The sequence below is a fragment of the Lepidochelys kempii genome, chromosome 7, assembly GCF_965140285.1.
Source record: "Lepidochelys kempii isolate rLepKem1 chromosome 7, rLepKem1.hap1, whole genome shotgun sequence".
Classification (NCBI taxonomy): domain Eukaryota; kingdom Metazoa; phylum Chordata; order Testudines; family Cheloniidae; genus Lepidochelys; species Lepidochelys kempii.
Genome location: NC_136386.1, coordinates 50,883,596 through 50,901,823, shown reverse-complemented (window position 1 = coordinate 50,901,823; position 18,228 = coordinate 50,883,596). Strand labels below are relative to the sequence as shown.

Here is an 18,228-nt window from a genome sequence, read left to right as displayed (position 1 = left end):
CTGGCAGAGTAAAGAGAACCCTGGACTCTGCTCTAGGAATGGGTTTTAAATACCATTTAAATGTATTTGTTAAGGCTACACACTGTTAATGATTTGAGATCACTTCATCAAGAGAAGCTTTCCAGTTTGCTCTGTACACAATCTTAGTGCCAAGTATTCAAACTCTACCATTTCCTTTAAGAGTTCTAGTTTTGAAATACCTCCTCTGTTACTTGAGAGAAAAAAGGCTGCCTTCATTTTCCAGTTATTTTGGAGACACTTATAAATGAGCCTTTAGTAGCTAAAGATCACACAAGCCTGGGGGTGTACCAAAGACCCATCTAACACAGAAAAAGACAGTTACAGACCTTTGGTAACGGTTGTTCGAAATGTGTTGCTCATGTCCATTCCACATTAGGTATGTGCGTGCTGTGTGCACCATTGCTGGAGATTTTTCCCTCAGTGGTATCCGTCGGGCTGGCTCTAGCGACCTCTGGAGCTGCGCACATATGTGCCGGTATAAGGGGTTCCACCGGCCCCGCACCCTCTCAGTTCCTTCTTGCCATCAACTCCAGTAGCAGGGATGGAGCATTGGTCATGGAATGGACATGAGCCACACATCTCAAAGAACAACAGTTATGTAATATCAGTAACTGTTTTTTGGTTGAGTGCTTGCTCATATCTATTCCATACTATGTGACTCCTACGTAGTACCTAAGGCGGTGGGGTTGGAGTTCATGGACATGTGTACTCCAACACTGCTCTCGCGAACCCAGCGTTATCTCGAGCCTGTTGGTGATGGCATAGTACAGGGGTGGGCAAACTAAGGCCCAGGGGCTGCATCCGGCACTTCAGATACTTTAATCCAACACTTGAGCTCCCCCAAGGAGCAGGGTCTGGGGTTGCCCTGCTCCGACACTCCAGCTGGGGAGCGGGGTCGGGGCTTGCTCTGCTCCTTGCATACCGTGGCTCCGTGCAGCTCCTGGAAGCAGTGGCACAACCCCCCTCCAGCTCCTACAGGTAGGGGCTTGGCACACTGCCCCCACTCCAAGTGCTGCCCCTGCAGCTCCCATTGGTTGGGAACCACGGCCAACGGGGAAGTGTGCAGAGCTGCCTAACTGCACCTCCATGCAGGAGCCAGAGGGCAGTCGTGCCACTGCTTCTGGGAGCTGCTTGAGATAAGCGCCGCCCAGAGCCTGCACCTCTGCCCCCCTCGCACTCCAATCCCCTGCCCCAGCCCATATCCCACTCCTGTCCTCCAAACCCCTTGATCCCAGCCCGGAGCACCCTCCTACACCCCAAACCCTCATCCCCAGCCCCACCTCAGAGCCTGCAACCTGAGCCAGAGCCCTCACACCCCCCCGCCCAACCGCCTGCCCCAGCCCGGAGCCCCCTCCCGCACACTGAACTCCTCATTTCTGGACCGACCACAGAACCCACACCCCCCAGCCGAAGCCCTTCCCCCTCCTACACCCAACCCCCAATTTTGTGAGCATTCATGGCCCGCCCTGCAATTTCCATACCCAGATGTGGCCCTTGGGTCAAAAAGTTTGCCGCCCTGGCATAGCTGGATGAGAAGGTTTGCACTAATGACCAGGTTGCGGCCCTACAGATGTGTTGAATCAGAACCTGGGCCAGAAACACTGCTGAAGAGGCCTCAGCTCTCATGGAATGAGTGGTCAGGATGGCAGGTAGTAGAACATTTACCTGCCCATAACATGCCCAAATGCAGGAGGTTACTCAGAATGAGATGCTCTGGGTTGAAACAGGTAGGCCTCTCATCTTCTCTGCTATTGCCAGAAAAACTTGTGTGGATCTGTAAAAGGGTTTAGTCCTCTTAATGCAGAAGGTGAGGACATGCCTAACATCCAATGGGTGAAGCCATCGCTCTTCTGAATTCTTGTGTGGCTCCAGGAAGAAAACTGCCAGGAAAATGGCTTGGTTGCTATGGAACTGTGAGACTACCTTTGGTAGGAAGGCCGGATGGGGGTGCAGTTGAATCTTGTCCTTCAAGAACACCATGTATGGTGCTTCTGACAAAAGGGCCCTGATTTCAGAGACCCTTCTGGCTGAGGTAATATCTATCAGGAAGGCAACCTTCCAGGAGAGAAAGAGCAGAGGGCACAATGCTAGCAGCAAAAAGGGAGGGCCCGTGAGTTTCAACAGAACCAAGTTCAAACCCACAGAGGAATCAGTTAGCAAACGTGACAGTAAAGTCGGTAACTCCTCAAGAAATCAGACTGTCATTTTGTGAGATAAAACTGACCTACTGCCCACTGGCGGGAGGAAGGCTGAAACTGCTTCTGGGTGCACCTTGATTCATTCGGGGGCCAGACCTTGTTGTTTTAGGTGGAGCAAGTATTCCAAAATAAACTGAAGACAGTCTGAGAAATGGCCATCCCCTCGAGGCCTATTGAAAAATGCTTCCACTTGGCAAAGTAGATAGCCCTACTGGACAGCTTCCTATTACCCAGGAAGACCTGCTGAACTTGTTCTGAACAAGCTTGGTCCTCCAGGTTCAGCCATGAAGCTTCCCTGCGGTCATGCGAGGGACCAGACATTCGGGTGGAATATACGGCCAATGCCTTGTGAGATCAGGTCCGGATGGAGTGGGAGCAGTAGTGGGGGTGCTACTGATTAGTCTAGCAACCCCAAAAAGCGGGCCAACTGTTGAGGCCTGAAGTGCTTCCTCAAAGGGGCCGGAGCATAGAGGCCCAGGGACCTGAGGGTAGTCCTTGAGTCCTTCCGGACGTGGAAATTGTATTTGTTTGCTCCGAAAATGAGGAGCCTTTGAAAGGGAGTTCCTGAATTGACTGCTGGACCTCCTGAGGTAGCCCCAAGGACTGCAGCCCAGAGCACTGCCTTATGGCCACTGCAGAAGCCATTGGCCTGGCTGCCACATTGGCTGCATCCAGGGCTGCTGGGAAAGAGGCTCTGGCAATGGTCTTTCCCTCCTCTAAGAGGGCAAAGAATGCCTGTCTTGAGTCCTGAGGCACGGAGTCTTTACATTTGGACGAGGAGTCTCATAAGTTGTAATTTTGCATCTCCCCAGCAGGGCTTACTGGTTTGAGATACGTAGCTGTAGCCCACCTGTCAAATAAATGTTTCTCCCAAATAGATCAAGTTTCTTTGTGTCCTTCTGCTTAGCGGTAGCAACTTGCTTGGCCCTGTCTATTCCTCTTATTGGCTGCCGATACAACTAGGGACCTAGAAGGGGGGTGAGAGTATAGGTACTCGTACCTTTTGGCTGGCATGTAGTATTTCTTCTCTTCCCTCTTTGAAGTGGGAGGGAGAGAAGACAGGGTCTGCCACAGGTCTCTGACCTCACCCATTACCACCTTATTAATGGGCAGGGCCCCCATAGATAGTGCAGCTGCAGCCATAATGTCAATGAAGCTGTGGGATGATTCCTTGAGCTCCTCAACCTCTAGCCCCAGGGCAGCCGCTATCCTTTTTAGAAGCTCCTGATGGGCTTGAAAGTCATCTTGAGACAGCCTTGCCTGGGGAGGGGGAGGGGGAGGGGGAGGAGGAGGAATGTCCAGGGGGGACACTGCATTTCTACCACCTCAGTCTCAGTGCCAGGGTTGCATAGGTACTCCGGTGGGCCCAAGCAGGCCTTTTGAAGGTGCGGCCGAGGGTGCTTTTGAAGGTGCGACTGAGGGTCCCACTTCGGATCCTGCTTCCTTTGTTTTCGGCCCAACTTCTTCAGCCTCAATTACCTCCATGTGGCCCATGTCTTGTGTATCAGTACTGGATTCGGTACCTGAGTCAGGGTCCGGTGCTGAGTGAAACGGTGCAGGGGCCTTTCTCTCGGAAACAACTGAGTATGACCGGTGAGAAGATGGACTTGGTACCAGAGGAAACCCTCATGGGTTCCAGAATGGCCATTGTATAGGGCCTAGACCACTGTCCACCTGGCCAGTTACCGGTGGGGGGGAACCCGCACCGGGATTCAGTGGGATGTAGGACAGGTACTAGTGGCAGCTCTTGGGATGGGTGTAAGGCTCCACCTTGGACTCAGACGAGGAGTCCTCCCGAGGTGACTATGGGGGAGTGGTACCCCTCATTTCTGCAGATCAGAACTGGGGGGCTGGGGCAGGCAGCTAGAACCCCAGACCGGCAGTGGGCTGAGCGCTGCCAGTCTGGAGTCCTGGCCCTGTCCACACAGAGTAAGTACCTACCTAGTTCCCTGGTTCTAGCCATTTTCTTCCTCTCTCTGCACTGAGATGAGGGTGGTAGTGTGCTGAGAACAGGGCTGGGGGTGAAGAAGCAGGCTGGAGGTTGGGGTGCAGGGTCTGGCCAGGAGCTAGAATGAGGGAGGGGGCTCAGGAGGTTTGGGTTTGGAACGCTTACCTGGGCAGCTCCCATTTGGTGCGAGGCGTACAGGTGGGAATGTGTGTGTGTGTGTGTGTGCAGGAGCTCCTGTTTGGTGCTAAGGGTGGGAGTGGGGATGTGGGGGGTGCAAGAGTCACGGCATGGGGTGTGGTGGGGCTGGGTATGTGTGAGGAGGGTGCAGGAGTCAGGGCAGGGCGCTGGGTATGTGGGGGGGGCGCCGGAGTCAGGGCTGGGGTGTGGGGGGGGGTGCAGGAGTCAGGGCAGAGGGCTGGGGGTGTGGGCTGGGGTCGTGGAGGTGCTCCCAGCCCCCTGCGGCTCACGGCAGGGGGCTGGAGGGGATATGCCCTGATTCCACCCCCGACCCCAAGGTCCCCGGAGCAGAGAGCGTGCTGCGGCTCCACTTTTCCTTCTCCCCCTCCATGGCAAGGGCCATCAGCTGATCAGCCGCAAGGAGGGAGAGAAGGAGGGGCAGGAACCCTGCATACTGGGGGAAGAGGTGGGAGGAGGGGGAAGCTTGCCTGCCCTGCAAGGAGAGAGTGGTGGGTGGAAAAGAGTGAGTTGGGCAGGATTTTTAGTGGCACGCTGCTGTCAGCCGAGGTCCAGCAGACAGCAGCGTGCCATTACAAATTGGCACACGTGCCATAGGTTGCCAACCCCTGCCCTAGTCCTAGGTGTGTGTTCCCAGGGTGGGACTGGAGGGGACTCTCACCTTGCGTTCCAAGAGCGCTAGAGTGCTCCACCAGCAGCAGGCAGCTTTCATCTGTTCCTGTCGAGGGAATTTACCAACCCTTAGTGCCACTAGTTTGATCCTTTTTTGAATACAGGTAGAAAATTTCTTGTAGTCTACCCTGTGTCGTACTGCTTCAATTCTGGAAGATTTTGTTGGAGAAAGAGGTAAAACTAAGTATTTGGGACTGAACTTCAAGATACTGCCGCCAGTTATTTTCACTTGTTCTCTACTGAGCACCTAAGGGTAAAGTTTGTTCTGTATTCTTGACCAATACTGAACTTTGCATTATGTCTCTTATACAAAGAACACCTGCTGCAAGCCACCTTCTTTGCCCAGTAAAATCCTTCCAAAACTTCTGATTAAGATTTTTTTTTTTGAAGTGGCAGATCATCAAGACGTGAGCATGTCCACTGAGTAACTCTATGATGTGGTCCCCTTGTCCATGGGTGGCTGTGATAGATGGAATAAGTCTGACAACTCTTATTGATGTAGAGTAGAATTAACATCAAGTATAAAAATACTGGAGCCTTCTCTTTAAACTTGGATGCATGGCAGACAGTGAACTGTGTTTAAGACCCTGGCTGAAGGTGTTCAACATTTGCTATGAGGTTACTTAGCACCCCAAATAGGCTTCTACAAACAATTACTTGTAGAATTGTGGGGGGGAGGAAGAGGGGGAGAGAAAACGGAGGCTGAAAGTCCACCTGAGTGCAAACATAGCTTCAAAGGGATATTCAGCTGACCCGATATAAGGAAGTGCACCCCCACAGTCCCCTCTGGGCCGTCTCCCTAACCACAGTTGTTCTGAGGCAGATGGAAAGAAGGGTGAAGAGTTGGAGTGCAGACAGGAACTTTACAAGAATAATTTGTAGAGTCACAGAGTTGAAGACCAGAAGGGATCACTGGCTCATCGAGTGACTTCCTGTGGCATGTCACCAGCTACCTCTGCATTGAGCCAGTAACTGTGGGCTAGAGCGTCTCTGCCAGACAGGCATACAGTCTGGATCTGAAGTAATCAAGAGAGATTCAGAATCCACCACTTCCCTTGGTAGTTTGTTCCAATGGTCAATCGCTCTCCCAATTAAAGTGTCACCAGTGCTGCCTGAGAGCCTTTGTAGATCAGAAGGGACATGGTGATCATCTAGTGTGATGTCTAGTATAACAGGCCAAAGAACTGCCCTGAATTGAACTAGAGCTGATCTTTCAGAAAAACATCCACTCTTGATGTAACAACGGCCAGTGATAGAGAATCCACCCCACCCGTTGGTAAATTGTTCCAGTGCTTAATTATCCTCACCGTAAAAAAAGTGCTCCTTTTGCAGTTTAAGTTTGTCCAGCTTCAACCTCCAGCCACTGAATTTTGTTATACATTTGTCTGCTAGATTGAAGAACCCTCTCCAATGTATCAACGTCCTTCCTGAATTGTAGACACCAGAACTGGACCCAGGATTCCAGCAACAGTGCCAAATACAAATATAATATAACCTCCCTACTCTTACTTGATATTTTCCTGTTTATGGATCTAATGACCGCATTAGCCTTTTTGGCCACAGCATTGTACTGGGAGCTCCTGTTCAGCTGATTATCCACCATGACTCCATGTCTTTTTCAGAGGACTATCTTCCCAGGATAGACTCCTCCATCCTGTAAGTGTCTTACATTTTTTGTTCCTAGATATATACATTTACATTTAACCATATTAAACTGCATACTAATTGCTTGTGCCCAGTTTACCAAGTGATCCAGATTGCTCTATTATTTACCTCTCCCCAAATCCATGTTATTTGCAAATTTAATCAGTGATGATTTTATGTTTTCTTCCAGGTCACTGACAAAACTATTAATTAGCGTAAAGCTAAGAACAGATTCCGATCTCTTCAAAACCTTCCCAGTTCAGAGAGTATGAAAGGGGGTGGAGAGGTTTTCTTAACTTTTCTTCTGTTAATGCCCTTCTTGTGGGGATACGTACTTCCTCCTTCTACCCAGACAGACCTCTATGTGGGTTTGCAGTGACAAGACAAACCTGGCATCACTGAACAGGTTTGAAGTCTGTGTGAAGGACGATGGTGCCAGCTGAGGGAAGAGGTGCTAAGGTGGGTGCTTCCTGGATCACCACCAAGGTTACTGAAAACTCAGTAGTCAGTGCTGGGTGAAGAATTCACTCCCAGTACAGGGCAGAGGAGAGTCTGGTCTCCAGGCTGTGATAGAAGATGGCACTAAAGCCAGAGTGGCATAGTGCATCTTGGTCCTCTGACGCAGGACTTATGACATGGAGGCTGGTCTTGGTACCACTGACAGACTCAGTATCAGACTGATGATCCTGGCGTCTTAAGGCTCTCTGCTCTACACTGAGTTACCAAGTGGGTCTGGCCCAGGCACAGAAGGCACTGAATGTAAGCATGTCTTTATGACTGATGAGCAGGAAGTGCAGCTCCTGAAACCTTACAGGCTCCCGGCCAGCTATGGTCTCACTAAGTGGCCCAAGAGAAGGGCTATCTACACTAAGCTATCCTGTAGGAAAGGTCTAGTCTGAGGACATGATGGTGAGTTCTGTTCACAATCTATGAGGGCGGAGAAAGAAGTGTGGATGCCCTTCCTAAAAAAGAAGCTTACAAGAAGTGGAAGATTGGACAAATGACCAGGGAAGAGTATAAAAATATTGCTCGGGCATGTAGGAATGAAATCAGGAGGGCCAAATCGCACCTGGAGCTGCAGCTAGCAAGAGATGTTAAGAGTAACAAGAAGGGTTTCTTCAGGTATGTTGGCAACAAGAAGAAAGCCAAGGAAAGTGTGGGCCCCTTACTGAATGAGGGAGGCAACCTAGTGACAGAGGATGTGGAAAAAGCTAATGTACTCAATGCTTTTTTTGCCTCTGTCTTCACGAACAAGGTCAGCTCCCAGACTGCTGCGCTGGGCATCACAGCATAGGGAGTAGGTGGCCAGCCCTCTGTGGAGAAAGAGGTGGTTAGGGACTATTTAGAAAAGCTGGACGTGCACAAGTCCATGGGGCCGGACGCGTTGCATCCGAGAGTGCTAAAGGAATTGGCGGCTGTGATTGCAGAGCCATTGGCCATTATCTTTGAAAACTCGTGGCGAACGGGGGAAGTCCCGGATGACTAGAAAAAGGCTAATGTAGTGCCAATCTTTAAAAAAGAGAAGAAGGAGGATCCTGGGAACTACAGGCCAGTCAGCCTCACCTCAGTCCCTGGAAAAATCATGGGGCAGGTCCTCAAGGAATCAATCCTGAAGCACTTACACGAGAGAAAAGTGATCAGGAACAGTCAGCATGGATTCACCAAGGGAAGGTCATGCCTGACTAATCTAATTGCCTTCTATGATGAGATTACTGGTTCTGTGGATGAAGGGAAAGCAGTGGATGTACTGTTTCTTGACTTTAGCAAAGCTTTTGACACGGTCTCCCACAGTATTCTTGTCAGCAAGTTAAAGAAGTATGGGCTGGATGAATGCACTATAAGGTGGGTAGAAAGCTGGCTAGATTGTCGGGCTCAACAGGTAGTGATCAATGGCTCCATGTCTAGTTGACAGCCGGTATCAAGTGGAGTGCCCCAAGGGTCGGTCCTGGGGCCGGTTTTGTTCAATATCTTCATAATGATCTGGAGGATAGTGTGGATTGCATTCTCAGAAAATTTGCGGATGATACTAAACTAGGAGGAGTGGTAGATACTCTGGAGGGCAGGGATAGGATACAGAGGGACCTAGACAAATTGGAGGATTGGGCCAAAAGAAATCTGATGAGGTTCAACAAGGATAAGTGCAGCGTCCTGCACTTAGGATGGAAGAACCCAATGCACCGCTACAGACTAGGGACCAAGTGGCTAGGCAGCAGTTCTGCGGAAAAGGACCTGGGGTGACAGTGGACGAGAAGCTGGATATGAGTCAACAGTGTGCTGTTGTTGCCAAGAAGGCCAATGGCATTTTGGGATGTATAAGTAAGGGCATAGCCAGCAGATCGAGGGACGTGATCGTTCCCCTCTATTCGACACTGGTGAGGCCTCATCTGGAGTACTGTGTCCAGTTTTGGGCTCCGCACTACAAGAAGGATGTGGATAAATTGGAGAGAGTCCAGCGAAGGGCAACAAAAATGATTAGGGGTCTGGAACACATGACTTATGAGGAGAGGCTGAGGGAAGTGGGATTGTTTAGTCTGCAGAAGAGAAGAATGAGGGGGGATTTGATAGCTGCTTTCAACTACCTGAGGGGTGGTTCCAAAGAGGATGGTTCTAGACTATTCTCAGTGGTAGAAGAGGACAGGACAAGGAGTAATGGTCTCAAGTTGCAGTGGGGGAGGTTTAAGTTGAATATTAGGAAAAACTTTTTCACTAGGAGGGTGGTGAAACACTGGAATGCGTTACCTAGGGAGGTGGTAGAATCTCTTTCCTTAGAAGTTTTTAAGGTCAGGCTTGACAAAGCCCTGGCTGGGATGATTTAATTGGGGATTGGTCCTGCTTTGAGCAGGGGGTTGGACTAGATGACCTCCTGAGGTCCCTTCCAACCCTGATATTCTATGATTCTATGATACAGAATAGGGCGATGTTACTCACATCATAAGAAATCTTATGCACTCTGCCCCAAAAGGACATGGCTCTTCTTGGCAGTTCTACAGCTCCAGGCTGGGGCACCATATCCCACAAATGGAACATGCCCAGAGACCCCCTGGAAAATGAACAAGCTTTCATATAGAAATTCATCCTCTCCCCTCATATCTACAGATGGCCAAGAGATTTCACCAGTTTTCAGAAGTACACCTCACCTCAGTCATACAGGCTTTCGTCAATCTTTAGGGCTTGACTATCTCTACCCAAGGCTTTGTAGAAGCTCCAGCTAGTTCAGAAGAGTCACTTCTCTTGTGAGTAGGAAGGGCTGGGAGCATCTTCACATCTGTGCTAGCCATGACAACCCTGAAAAGGCCTCCTTGCTCACTCCACAAACTGAAGTCACGGCACCATGAAGAAAACCTGCTGGTAAGAAAGCTGAGCTCTCAGGAGCCGAAGGGCTCAGAGAGGATCGTCCATCAGTTCTAAGGACTACATTACTAACCCTGGAGCTGGAGGCTTTTTAACTGAGGGAAGGGACTTGAAATGCAGCAAGTCCCTCATGAACCAAACGATTACGGCAGCCTAAAGAAACTGCCTTACCTTCACACGTTCATGGCAAAATGAAATAGCAGCCACATGCCTGCTATTCGACACCGCACCTCCCATGGAAGGCACCCTTTTACAGATGTCAGTGAGAGACTTCATTGTGTCCACACACTTCTTTGGTATGCAAGGAGCATTGGGTTTTGTTTTTTTTCTTTTCTTTTTTTTGGAACACCAACTTCCTGCCAGACTGTTCTGCTTCACAACTGAACAGGCAAAGTTCTGGAATAGATGTGCCCCAGCGAATGCCTTTCTCACCCACTCCCACTAGGACGCCTTCATTTCCAGATGTGTTCGTGTTTCCTGTAAGGGAACTATTCAGGGTACAAAGATTCCCTCTGCCAGGGCGGGAGGACAGGGCAGCTATTTCACAGGGAGCTTGCTACAAAACATTGAGTGTCCCCAGAAAAACTCCCTTCAGCAGCTCACACTGCCAACTTGAAAAGGGTTTGTTCAGTTGCATTGTTCTGACTGGAACAAGCTGCATGCCTGCATGGAGTTCAAATCCCTGCCCACACCCTGATTCTTCTCACTCACAGAACAACAGCACAGGAAAAGCCCTGAACAGCTTTCAGAAAGGGAAATTTGTCTCTTTTCTAGTCACGGCCTTTTAATAAGCCAAAGGCCAAAGGAGAGCAGAACTACCCCACAATGCCTGTGCCAAGTACTGTGATCTCACAGCTAACCCGCACTCACTACAAGCTCAGCAGATATGCAGCAGGCTGATGTGTGAGCTGGCAGTAGGGTTAGCTAAGCCTAAACCAGTGACCTTCAGCCAGCCTGTGTACTAGGACGTTCTACTCCCCACTGGCCGCCCTCTCATCCTCCCAAATACTGGAGGAAGCAATCCGTAACAGCAGTGCTGAGACAAAACAAGGAACTTCCAGGCCTGCACGAGAAGCTGGTTATAATTAGACTGAGTCATACTTTCCAGCCCTCCAAATCCAGAGCTCGTTACTGAGAGTTCACTGAAAATGCTCAATTCCCTCACCCTGGCTCACTACAGAAAAGCAGACAATGAACCACTATCAACAAATCTTATCTCATGGATCGCAGGATTAGAGTTAGGCAGATCCCTTCCCAAGAGCTCCTGTGACCAGATCCAACCAGAGACCACTGTTGAGCCCAAAATATACGTGAGTAAACAGCCACAGATGCTCTTGAAGCTACTGCAGCACTGCTCTTTACATCTGAATCAGGGAGAATTATTCTCCTGGTCCCAGGTGTCCCTAACTCTAAAGCCACCATTACTTAGCACAACACCTGCCCACTGCTCCAACTGGTAATCCTTTTTGTCCTGTAGCAAACCTCCTCCAAGAAATGCTGGCTAATGGGTCACATTCAATTAGCAATCCCTGCACGAAGCTCCTTAGAGGGAGAATAGAATGATTTCAGACCTTACTTTCAAGGAATTCAGCAGAACTCGCACCCACCAACAAGTCTAAATGCTTCAGAAGTCTGCCTCTTTCAGTGAGACTGTTATATTACCAGGGACAGGCAGGGGACCGGTGCACACACCACACTTACAGCAGATAATAAATCTAGTATGGTTTCTGCAAATCAGTCCCTACAGATCCTACTAAGAGAATGAACTCTAATATCTGATAATAAACCTGTTAAACAAAAGTCCTTTCACCAGATGGCAAACAGAGTATTCACTGGGCTTGTCAAAAGCAGCCTCCTCTTTAAGGAGCAAAGCTGCTTTGCACAGATTTATATCCAAATGCTCCAACAGCCACAGAAACGCCATTTAACAGAATCAAGTAAATTAATCCACAAAATTAAAGGAGTCAATGTCATCCAGAGTGACTCACTGGCACAGAGCTGTGAGTGGCTGTCTCACCGTGCACCAACAACACCCTTCTCAGAGTGCTGCTGACCTTATGCACTTTGGAAAGGACCCTTTACCGGGAGCTACAGACTGGGCAACGGAAGATAGAAAAAGGGATCTGTACTAGTGGTCATTTCCTTTCTACTGGTAGGACAGTCCATAGAACCAGAATCTTATGCTAGGTCTGCAGTCTCACTGCCATGCCAGAGACAGTCCCACACTTGGCACACCCCCTTCCCAGAGCCTGCCAGCAAAGACTATCTTGATCAATATTCAGATTATAGTACTAAAGAGATGCAACATTTCTGTTGATAGCAACAAACTATAGTACACAAACTTGTCTGCTGCAGGTCTACAAATTATTTCACCACCACACTCGCTATTGATTCTATTTCACCCAGCCTGTGCTAGGCTGGATCTGTGCAACTTCCTACCAGAAGAACATTTTGGTTAAGCACAGAAATTCTCCTCTTCTGCTGAGGACAAAGGGCCACCAATCTCTTCAGTGGGACTGCGAATCAGCAGCAAGTATGATGCCACGGAGATAAATAAATATTTAAGAGTTTAGTCTCATTGCATACAACAGCCTTTTTTCTGATGCTCACATGCCTAGCTTGTAGACCTTCATGCTGGTACAGAAAGAAAGCCAGGAAGCTGCCTCGCATCTCGTTGTACAAAACATACATGTTTTCACCCCACATTGTGGACACTGCTCCCAGCAAATGCGTGGTGGCATTGGTAGGTTGAGTTAAAACTTGGACTATCCATCCAGCGTGCTCTTCCCGTTCCATCTTGAATGAGGCCTTTGAAACTGTCATGTATTTCCCCATGGGGAGAGTGCAGTTAGGGTATTGCATTGTCAGAGACAGGTGATCAGGATACCTCTTGGAGATCCTGTGGCATCAGCATCTTTCCAGTAGGTGTAAAGGTTTAGGACAGAATGGGGAAACATGATCTTCCTGCAGTCTGAGGAAGAACGTGTACCTGGAGAACAATACCAGGTTTACTAGAAGATCCAGCCTTTTCTGTGAAGAACATACAACGATGGGGTTCAATGCATAGAGCTCCTACCTACAGGCTCTTCTGAGGTGGCCGCTCATTAAGAATGCCAGAGATTGAAAGAAGAGAATTTCCTCCTTCAGTGACTCAGATGCATGTTTGTGAGAACATTTAACATTCGGCCGTGATCCCAGGGCTCTGCTCCACATACTGCAGGGTAAACTGATGTGTGAGGCTGACCTAAAGAGCCATCTGTTGTCCAGCTCTCTCCTACTTACTTCTACCTCAATGTTAATGAGAATGATCTTTTAGAGCCATGGATAACCCTCCCTATAGGAGCTCAAGAGGTGTCCCATTCTGGCTGAAGACAGCATTTGAGGGTGGTCTCTACACGAATGCAAAAATCCCAACCAAGTCAGATGAAGCATTGGGACATCTTGAAGCCAGACTGGGAGTAAGGACCTTGAGTGAATACCCTGTCTTTTTGCAGCTAGGATCAGCTTTCCTGGTTTTTGATGGAATACCAGTCCCTGAGAGAGGGAGAGTGTCATGCTGACTAGGTTTGAAAGTCATAGCCCCAAACATTGCCAGAGAAGGCCATCCATATGACTGCTGTCTTCTCCTTGATCTTCTGGACAGAAACGGGACAAGAGGAAAGGTATGCAGAAGGCACTCTGGTACATTTTCAGGAAGGATCCTTTGGCACTTTTTTGGTCCCTCTCAGGAGAAAGGGAGAGTGTGGGGTCTTACTGTTAAATCTGGGAGTAAAAGTCCATTGGCAGTTTGCCGAGGTGCACAGTTAGGTGGGGGAACTCTCAAAATAGACACACTCCCGCTCAGCCAGCTCTATTAGTGTCCTGTTAGTCTGCTCTAGTGCTTAGCTCTCCTTTAGTATGAAGTGCACACAGGCATGAGACACTCTCCTGCCTAGGAAAGTAAGAGACTTGTAAGGAAGGGGATCAGGTCCTCTCATTTAATAGTCATCATGGTGGATGTGATGCTCATCATTACTAGGACACTCTTGGTGCATTCAGGGGAGGCTGTGCTTTGAGACCACGTCACATGTCATTCTGCTCCAGCCAGCTGATGCTGTGCTCTCCTCTGCATGACAATGTTTCCTTGATCACCCTTCTGCTGGTAATGTGCTCCCAGCCCTCTAGACCCATGCCTGGAAGTCACAGATTCTTTCCAGTTCAGAAATTCTGCAGCCTGCAGTTCTATTGACCTTCACCCATCAGCAGAGAGTGACCTCAACAACAGACAGCACATGAGAGCAGCTTGGTGTGATGACAGGAGGAAGAGGTTAATGTGAACTTCTTCCTGTGAGTGCTGCTGGAACAGTGGAAGTGTAGGAATAGTGGAAGTACTGACCACAACAAACACAGCTATGGACTATTCAAAGAACCATTACATAGGGATGTGGCAACATGCCTCATTTTGATCTATAAGATAGAAAACCCCTTGGGAGTTAGCTACTAGGGTAGGCTTTAAATGTCTCCATCTTGAACTGTGGCTTTGACAGGTTTCAGAGTAGCAGCCGTGTTAGTTTGTATCTGCAAAAAGAAAAGGAGTACTTGTGGCACCTTAGAGGCTAACAAATTTATTTGAGCATAAGCTTCCGTGAGCTACAGCTCACTTCATTGGATGCATACTGTGTTTTCCACTGTATGCATCTGATGAAGTGAGCTGTAGCTCACGAAAGCTTATGCTCAAATAAATTTGTTAGCCTCTAAGATGCCACAAGTACTCCTTTTCTTTTTGTGGCTTTGAGGAGCTTGTTCGGTCCAGCATATCATTCCTGACCTCCTGGAGACCAGGAAGAACAGGAGTATAGGTCATTGTCTTTCTGATCTGCTTTACTGCCACAACTGGGAGATGTTTAATGGCTATTTTTGCCTGATTTTAATTAGGGCTTGAGCTCCCTATGTACTGGCTACGAAGGGCTTGGCTCGTCTGAGTCCATAAGTGCGACAAACATTGGTTTGCTGAAAGCTCCAGCTGAGCAGCACAAATTGTCTAGGGTTGCATGAGATGCAACAGCAAATAAATGCCAGAGTTCTTTCAGGTGCACCTAGCCCACAGGATTTCCTAACTTCTACGAGAGATGGATTCAGATAGGGAATCTGTACAGGCCAAAAGTGCCCCGGCAAAACAAGTGGAAACTGCTGATGCCCTCTCACACCTAAAGTTGCCTACCTATGTCTTCCATAAGGAATCCCCTCTCCTATGTGGAGTCCTTTGGAAGGAAGCCCTCCACACTCAGTAAGTATGGATGCATCCTTACCAACGCAGAGATCTGTATTAAACCAATGTAGGGTAAAAACCCATGAAAGTCTCACAGAGACAAGGCCTAAGTCCGATTTTAAAATCAATTTAAGTTGAAGTGCATCTTCTGTGTTTAGACTAGTCCTCTGACACCTGAAAACCACTCAGGCTTCACTGCACCACAGCATAGTAACCCTCCTCCAGCACTTTCCAGCTGAGGAGCTGGAAGCACTTTCCCTGGGAGGCAGGGACGCATTACAACGTCCAGCTACGGAACCCCTTAGTGCTTCCGTGCATATTCAGTCACCCCTGCATGCTCTACGTACCCCTCAATCCCAAGCACGTGTGCCCAGTGCTCTCCCAAACCTGCCACACCCCCACCCTCACATGGTCAGTGTTACCCCCAATCCTACACGTGTTCCTCCGAGAACACTGGGTCAGAGCCCCGCTGTGCAGTCCTAGCTAAAGAGGTGTACACTTCGGTAAAGCAGCCAGTATGAGACACTGGTCAGGAAGCGGTTTCTCAGACAGATAGGGGTTCCTAGAGCACAGCTCACACCTTGGGCTGCACTGGGAAGCCTGGGAATTTGATCAGCAGGAGTCTGTGCATTTAGAGACAAAAATCCAAAGTTGACAGTTGGCCTGCACTTGTATTTTTGTTGATAAAACAGATGATGCTAGTTGTCAATTTGCCGAGCACCCGCAGCTCCCCAGACTCCCTGGAGTTTGGGTACTAAGCAGCCAAGAACCAGGCTTTCACATGGCAGTGGTCATATGAAGAAAGCAGGCAGCATGACTAAGGCCACCATGGCATGTCCTAGCTTCCACCTGGGCAAGTTTCATCAGCCCCACAGTGCTGCAGCCTTCAGTTCAAAGCAGATGACAGTCCTCTAGCTCTTCGAAACATGGAACTCATCCAGCACCGTTCTCCTCCCCACCCGACTCAGAATGCAGGTGTTCCAGATGTGCCAGATGCACCTTTTAGATCCCCAGATTATCACTGCCACTCATCAGGGCCAGGACTCTTAGTAGTGCAAATGGGACCCACTCACACTTCACTTTCTTGATCTAGATTCTTTAGCGCTGTGATCTGTGTCCTCTGGCTCTACAGCAAACCCGCCTATAAGGAGAAGTTGGCAAGTCCAAGATTTTCCTCCTCCCTCACCTCCAGATCCCTTCTGACCACTTGAAAAAGAGCAAACACGTAATTCTCTCAGGTTTAGACTGGGAAATGGTCCAGCCCCATCTGTCAATGAATCTAGAAAAGCCTGGGAAGCAGAAGCAGTCTTCCCTGCACCCAGCCTGGAGAGGACTCCTCACCAGTAGTGAATAGTGACACCTTGACAGTCTCTCTCACTTTTCTTTCCTTGCCTAGCTGGTGTCACTTTCACACTTCCATATCTTGCAGCTACAGCACCTAGAAGTCCTGAAGGCAATAGACACAAAGCTTGAGGACAGGCAGATGTGGCTCTCTTGGGAGCCACAGGATTGATCATAGCTCCTCTCAGACAAGGAGAAGTGTCCCCACGGGTCACAGGGCTCTCCCCACGGGTCACAGGGCGAGGGGAGGAGACACGGTGTCAAATGGAGTCAAGAGCCAGAGCCATACAACAGGATCTGTGCTATGGCATCACATCAGTGGCCCAATATTTTGTCCCCATGGTAAAACAAGTCACCCCATGGTGTCAAAGGATCATTCCAGGACTTGGGCTATGGGAGGCTGAGGGTCACTGTCCTTCAGTGATTCATGTGCCCCTTGCTTGGGCATCTGGGTGCACGCAGGTTAAATGTAACCAGACATTGAACCAAACCAGCTCCTACAGAGGGGACCAGACCGCCTCTATTCTTCACTCTAGGATGAAGGCGTTCAATCCAGTAAGAAATAAACAGTGATATTCCGGAAGAGGGAAATGGAAGTTTCTTCCACTCATCTATCACCAAATCCAACAGCCTCCCCCGAGTCTGAATCATAGCACCATCTATGACCCATCCGTTCAAACCCATTTGTCACACTGGCACAGAGACAGACCCAGTCCCTCCCACAGGCATGACTGCAAGGAAGGGGATTGTGAGGTATGAGGCAGGCGGATGCATTTCTCACCTGCACCATTTCTCCATTAGAAGCAATTAAATCTGTGGGGATGGTGACTCTGAAGTAGCGTCCCACCACAGCAGAGCTGTCTGGAATCCCCACCACTGCTGGGACCGTCTCACGGAGATTTGACAGCACAGAATGCATGGAGGCCTCTAACTGGTTTTCCCAGTCCTGTGCAAGTTCAGAGCGTTCACTGGGCCAATGGCATTGAACAGAGGCAGCCACCAGCAGCAGCATAAGCAAAGTCCTCCCCAGCAGAGCGGGAAGCAGTACAAATCCCACAGTCATTTTTCTTGCAGACTCCAATACTGTATTCCACTCAGAAAGGGAGCCCTGAAAGCCTGTGTGCTGGCTCCTCAAGCTCCTCACAGCAGCTTCATCCTGGGAGTCTCCCGAACCTGAGAGAGAAAGAAGAGGCCAGGTCAGCACATGAAAGATGCCCGTTTAAGAGCACTGAAGAATAGCCAAGAAGCCCACTTGCCTAATGCCTCTGCCCTCCCACCCTTTTAGCTCTGCTGTGCAAATGCAAGAGGCCTATTCCCAGCGGAGAGCAAGCCTTTAGCAGCCCATGCTCACACTGGAGTACAGCCACTCAATGGAAACAAGGATCCTTCCTCCTCTCCACTCTCAGCCACCAACTGCTGGTGCCTGAGCGCTCAGTGATTCAAAGAGGAACACCCTGGAGTGTGAGCAGGAGGAACCGATGCAGTCTCAGAACTTTGAAACTAGGTGACCTTTCCAAGAGAGCTGCAGTTAAGCTAGGATATCAATGAATTTAAATGCTAATTACACAGAACAAGCCCCTGAAGAGATGTACACTAGTGTGAGCAGGAAG

At 49.3% G+C, this 18,228-nt stretch overlaps 1 protein-coding gene across 3 annotated transcripts in view; it reads right to left on the bottom strand.

Annotated features, from left to right (window-relative positions):
* DAG1 (dystroglycan 1) overlaps positions 1-18,228 on the bottom strand; it is a 103,537-nt gene that overhangs the window by 14,603 nt on the left and 70,706 nt on the right. For all 3 annotated transcript variants that reach the window (XM_073352644.2, XM_073352643.2, XM_073352645.2), the window contains exon 2: positions 17,400-17,791. In XM_073352644.2, coding sequence (XP_073208745.1) covers positions 17,400-17,681 — 282 coding nt within the window. In that variant the 5' untranslated portion in view covers positions 17,682-17,791. The remainder of the gene's footprint in view (positions 1-17,399; positions 17,792-18,228) is intronic.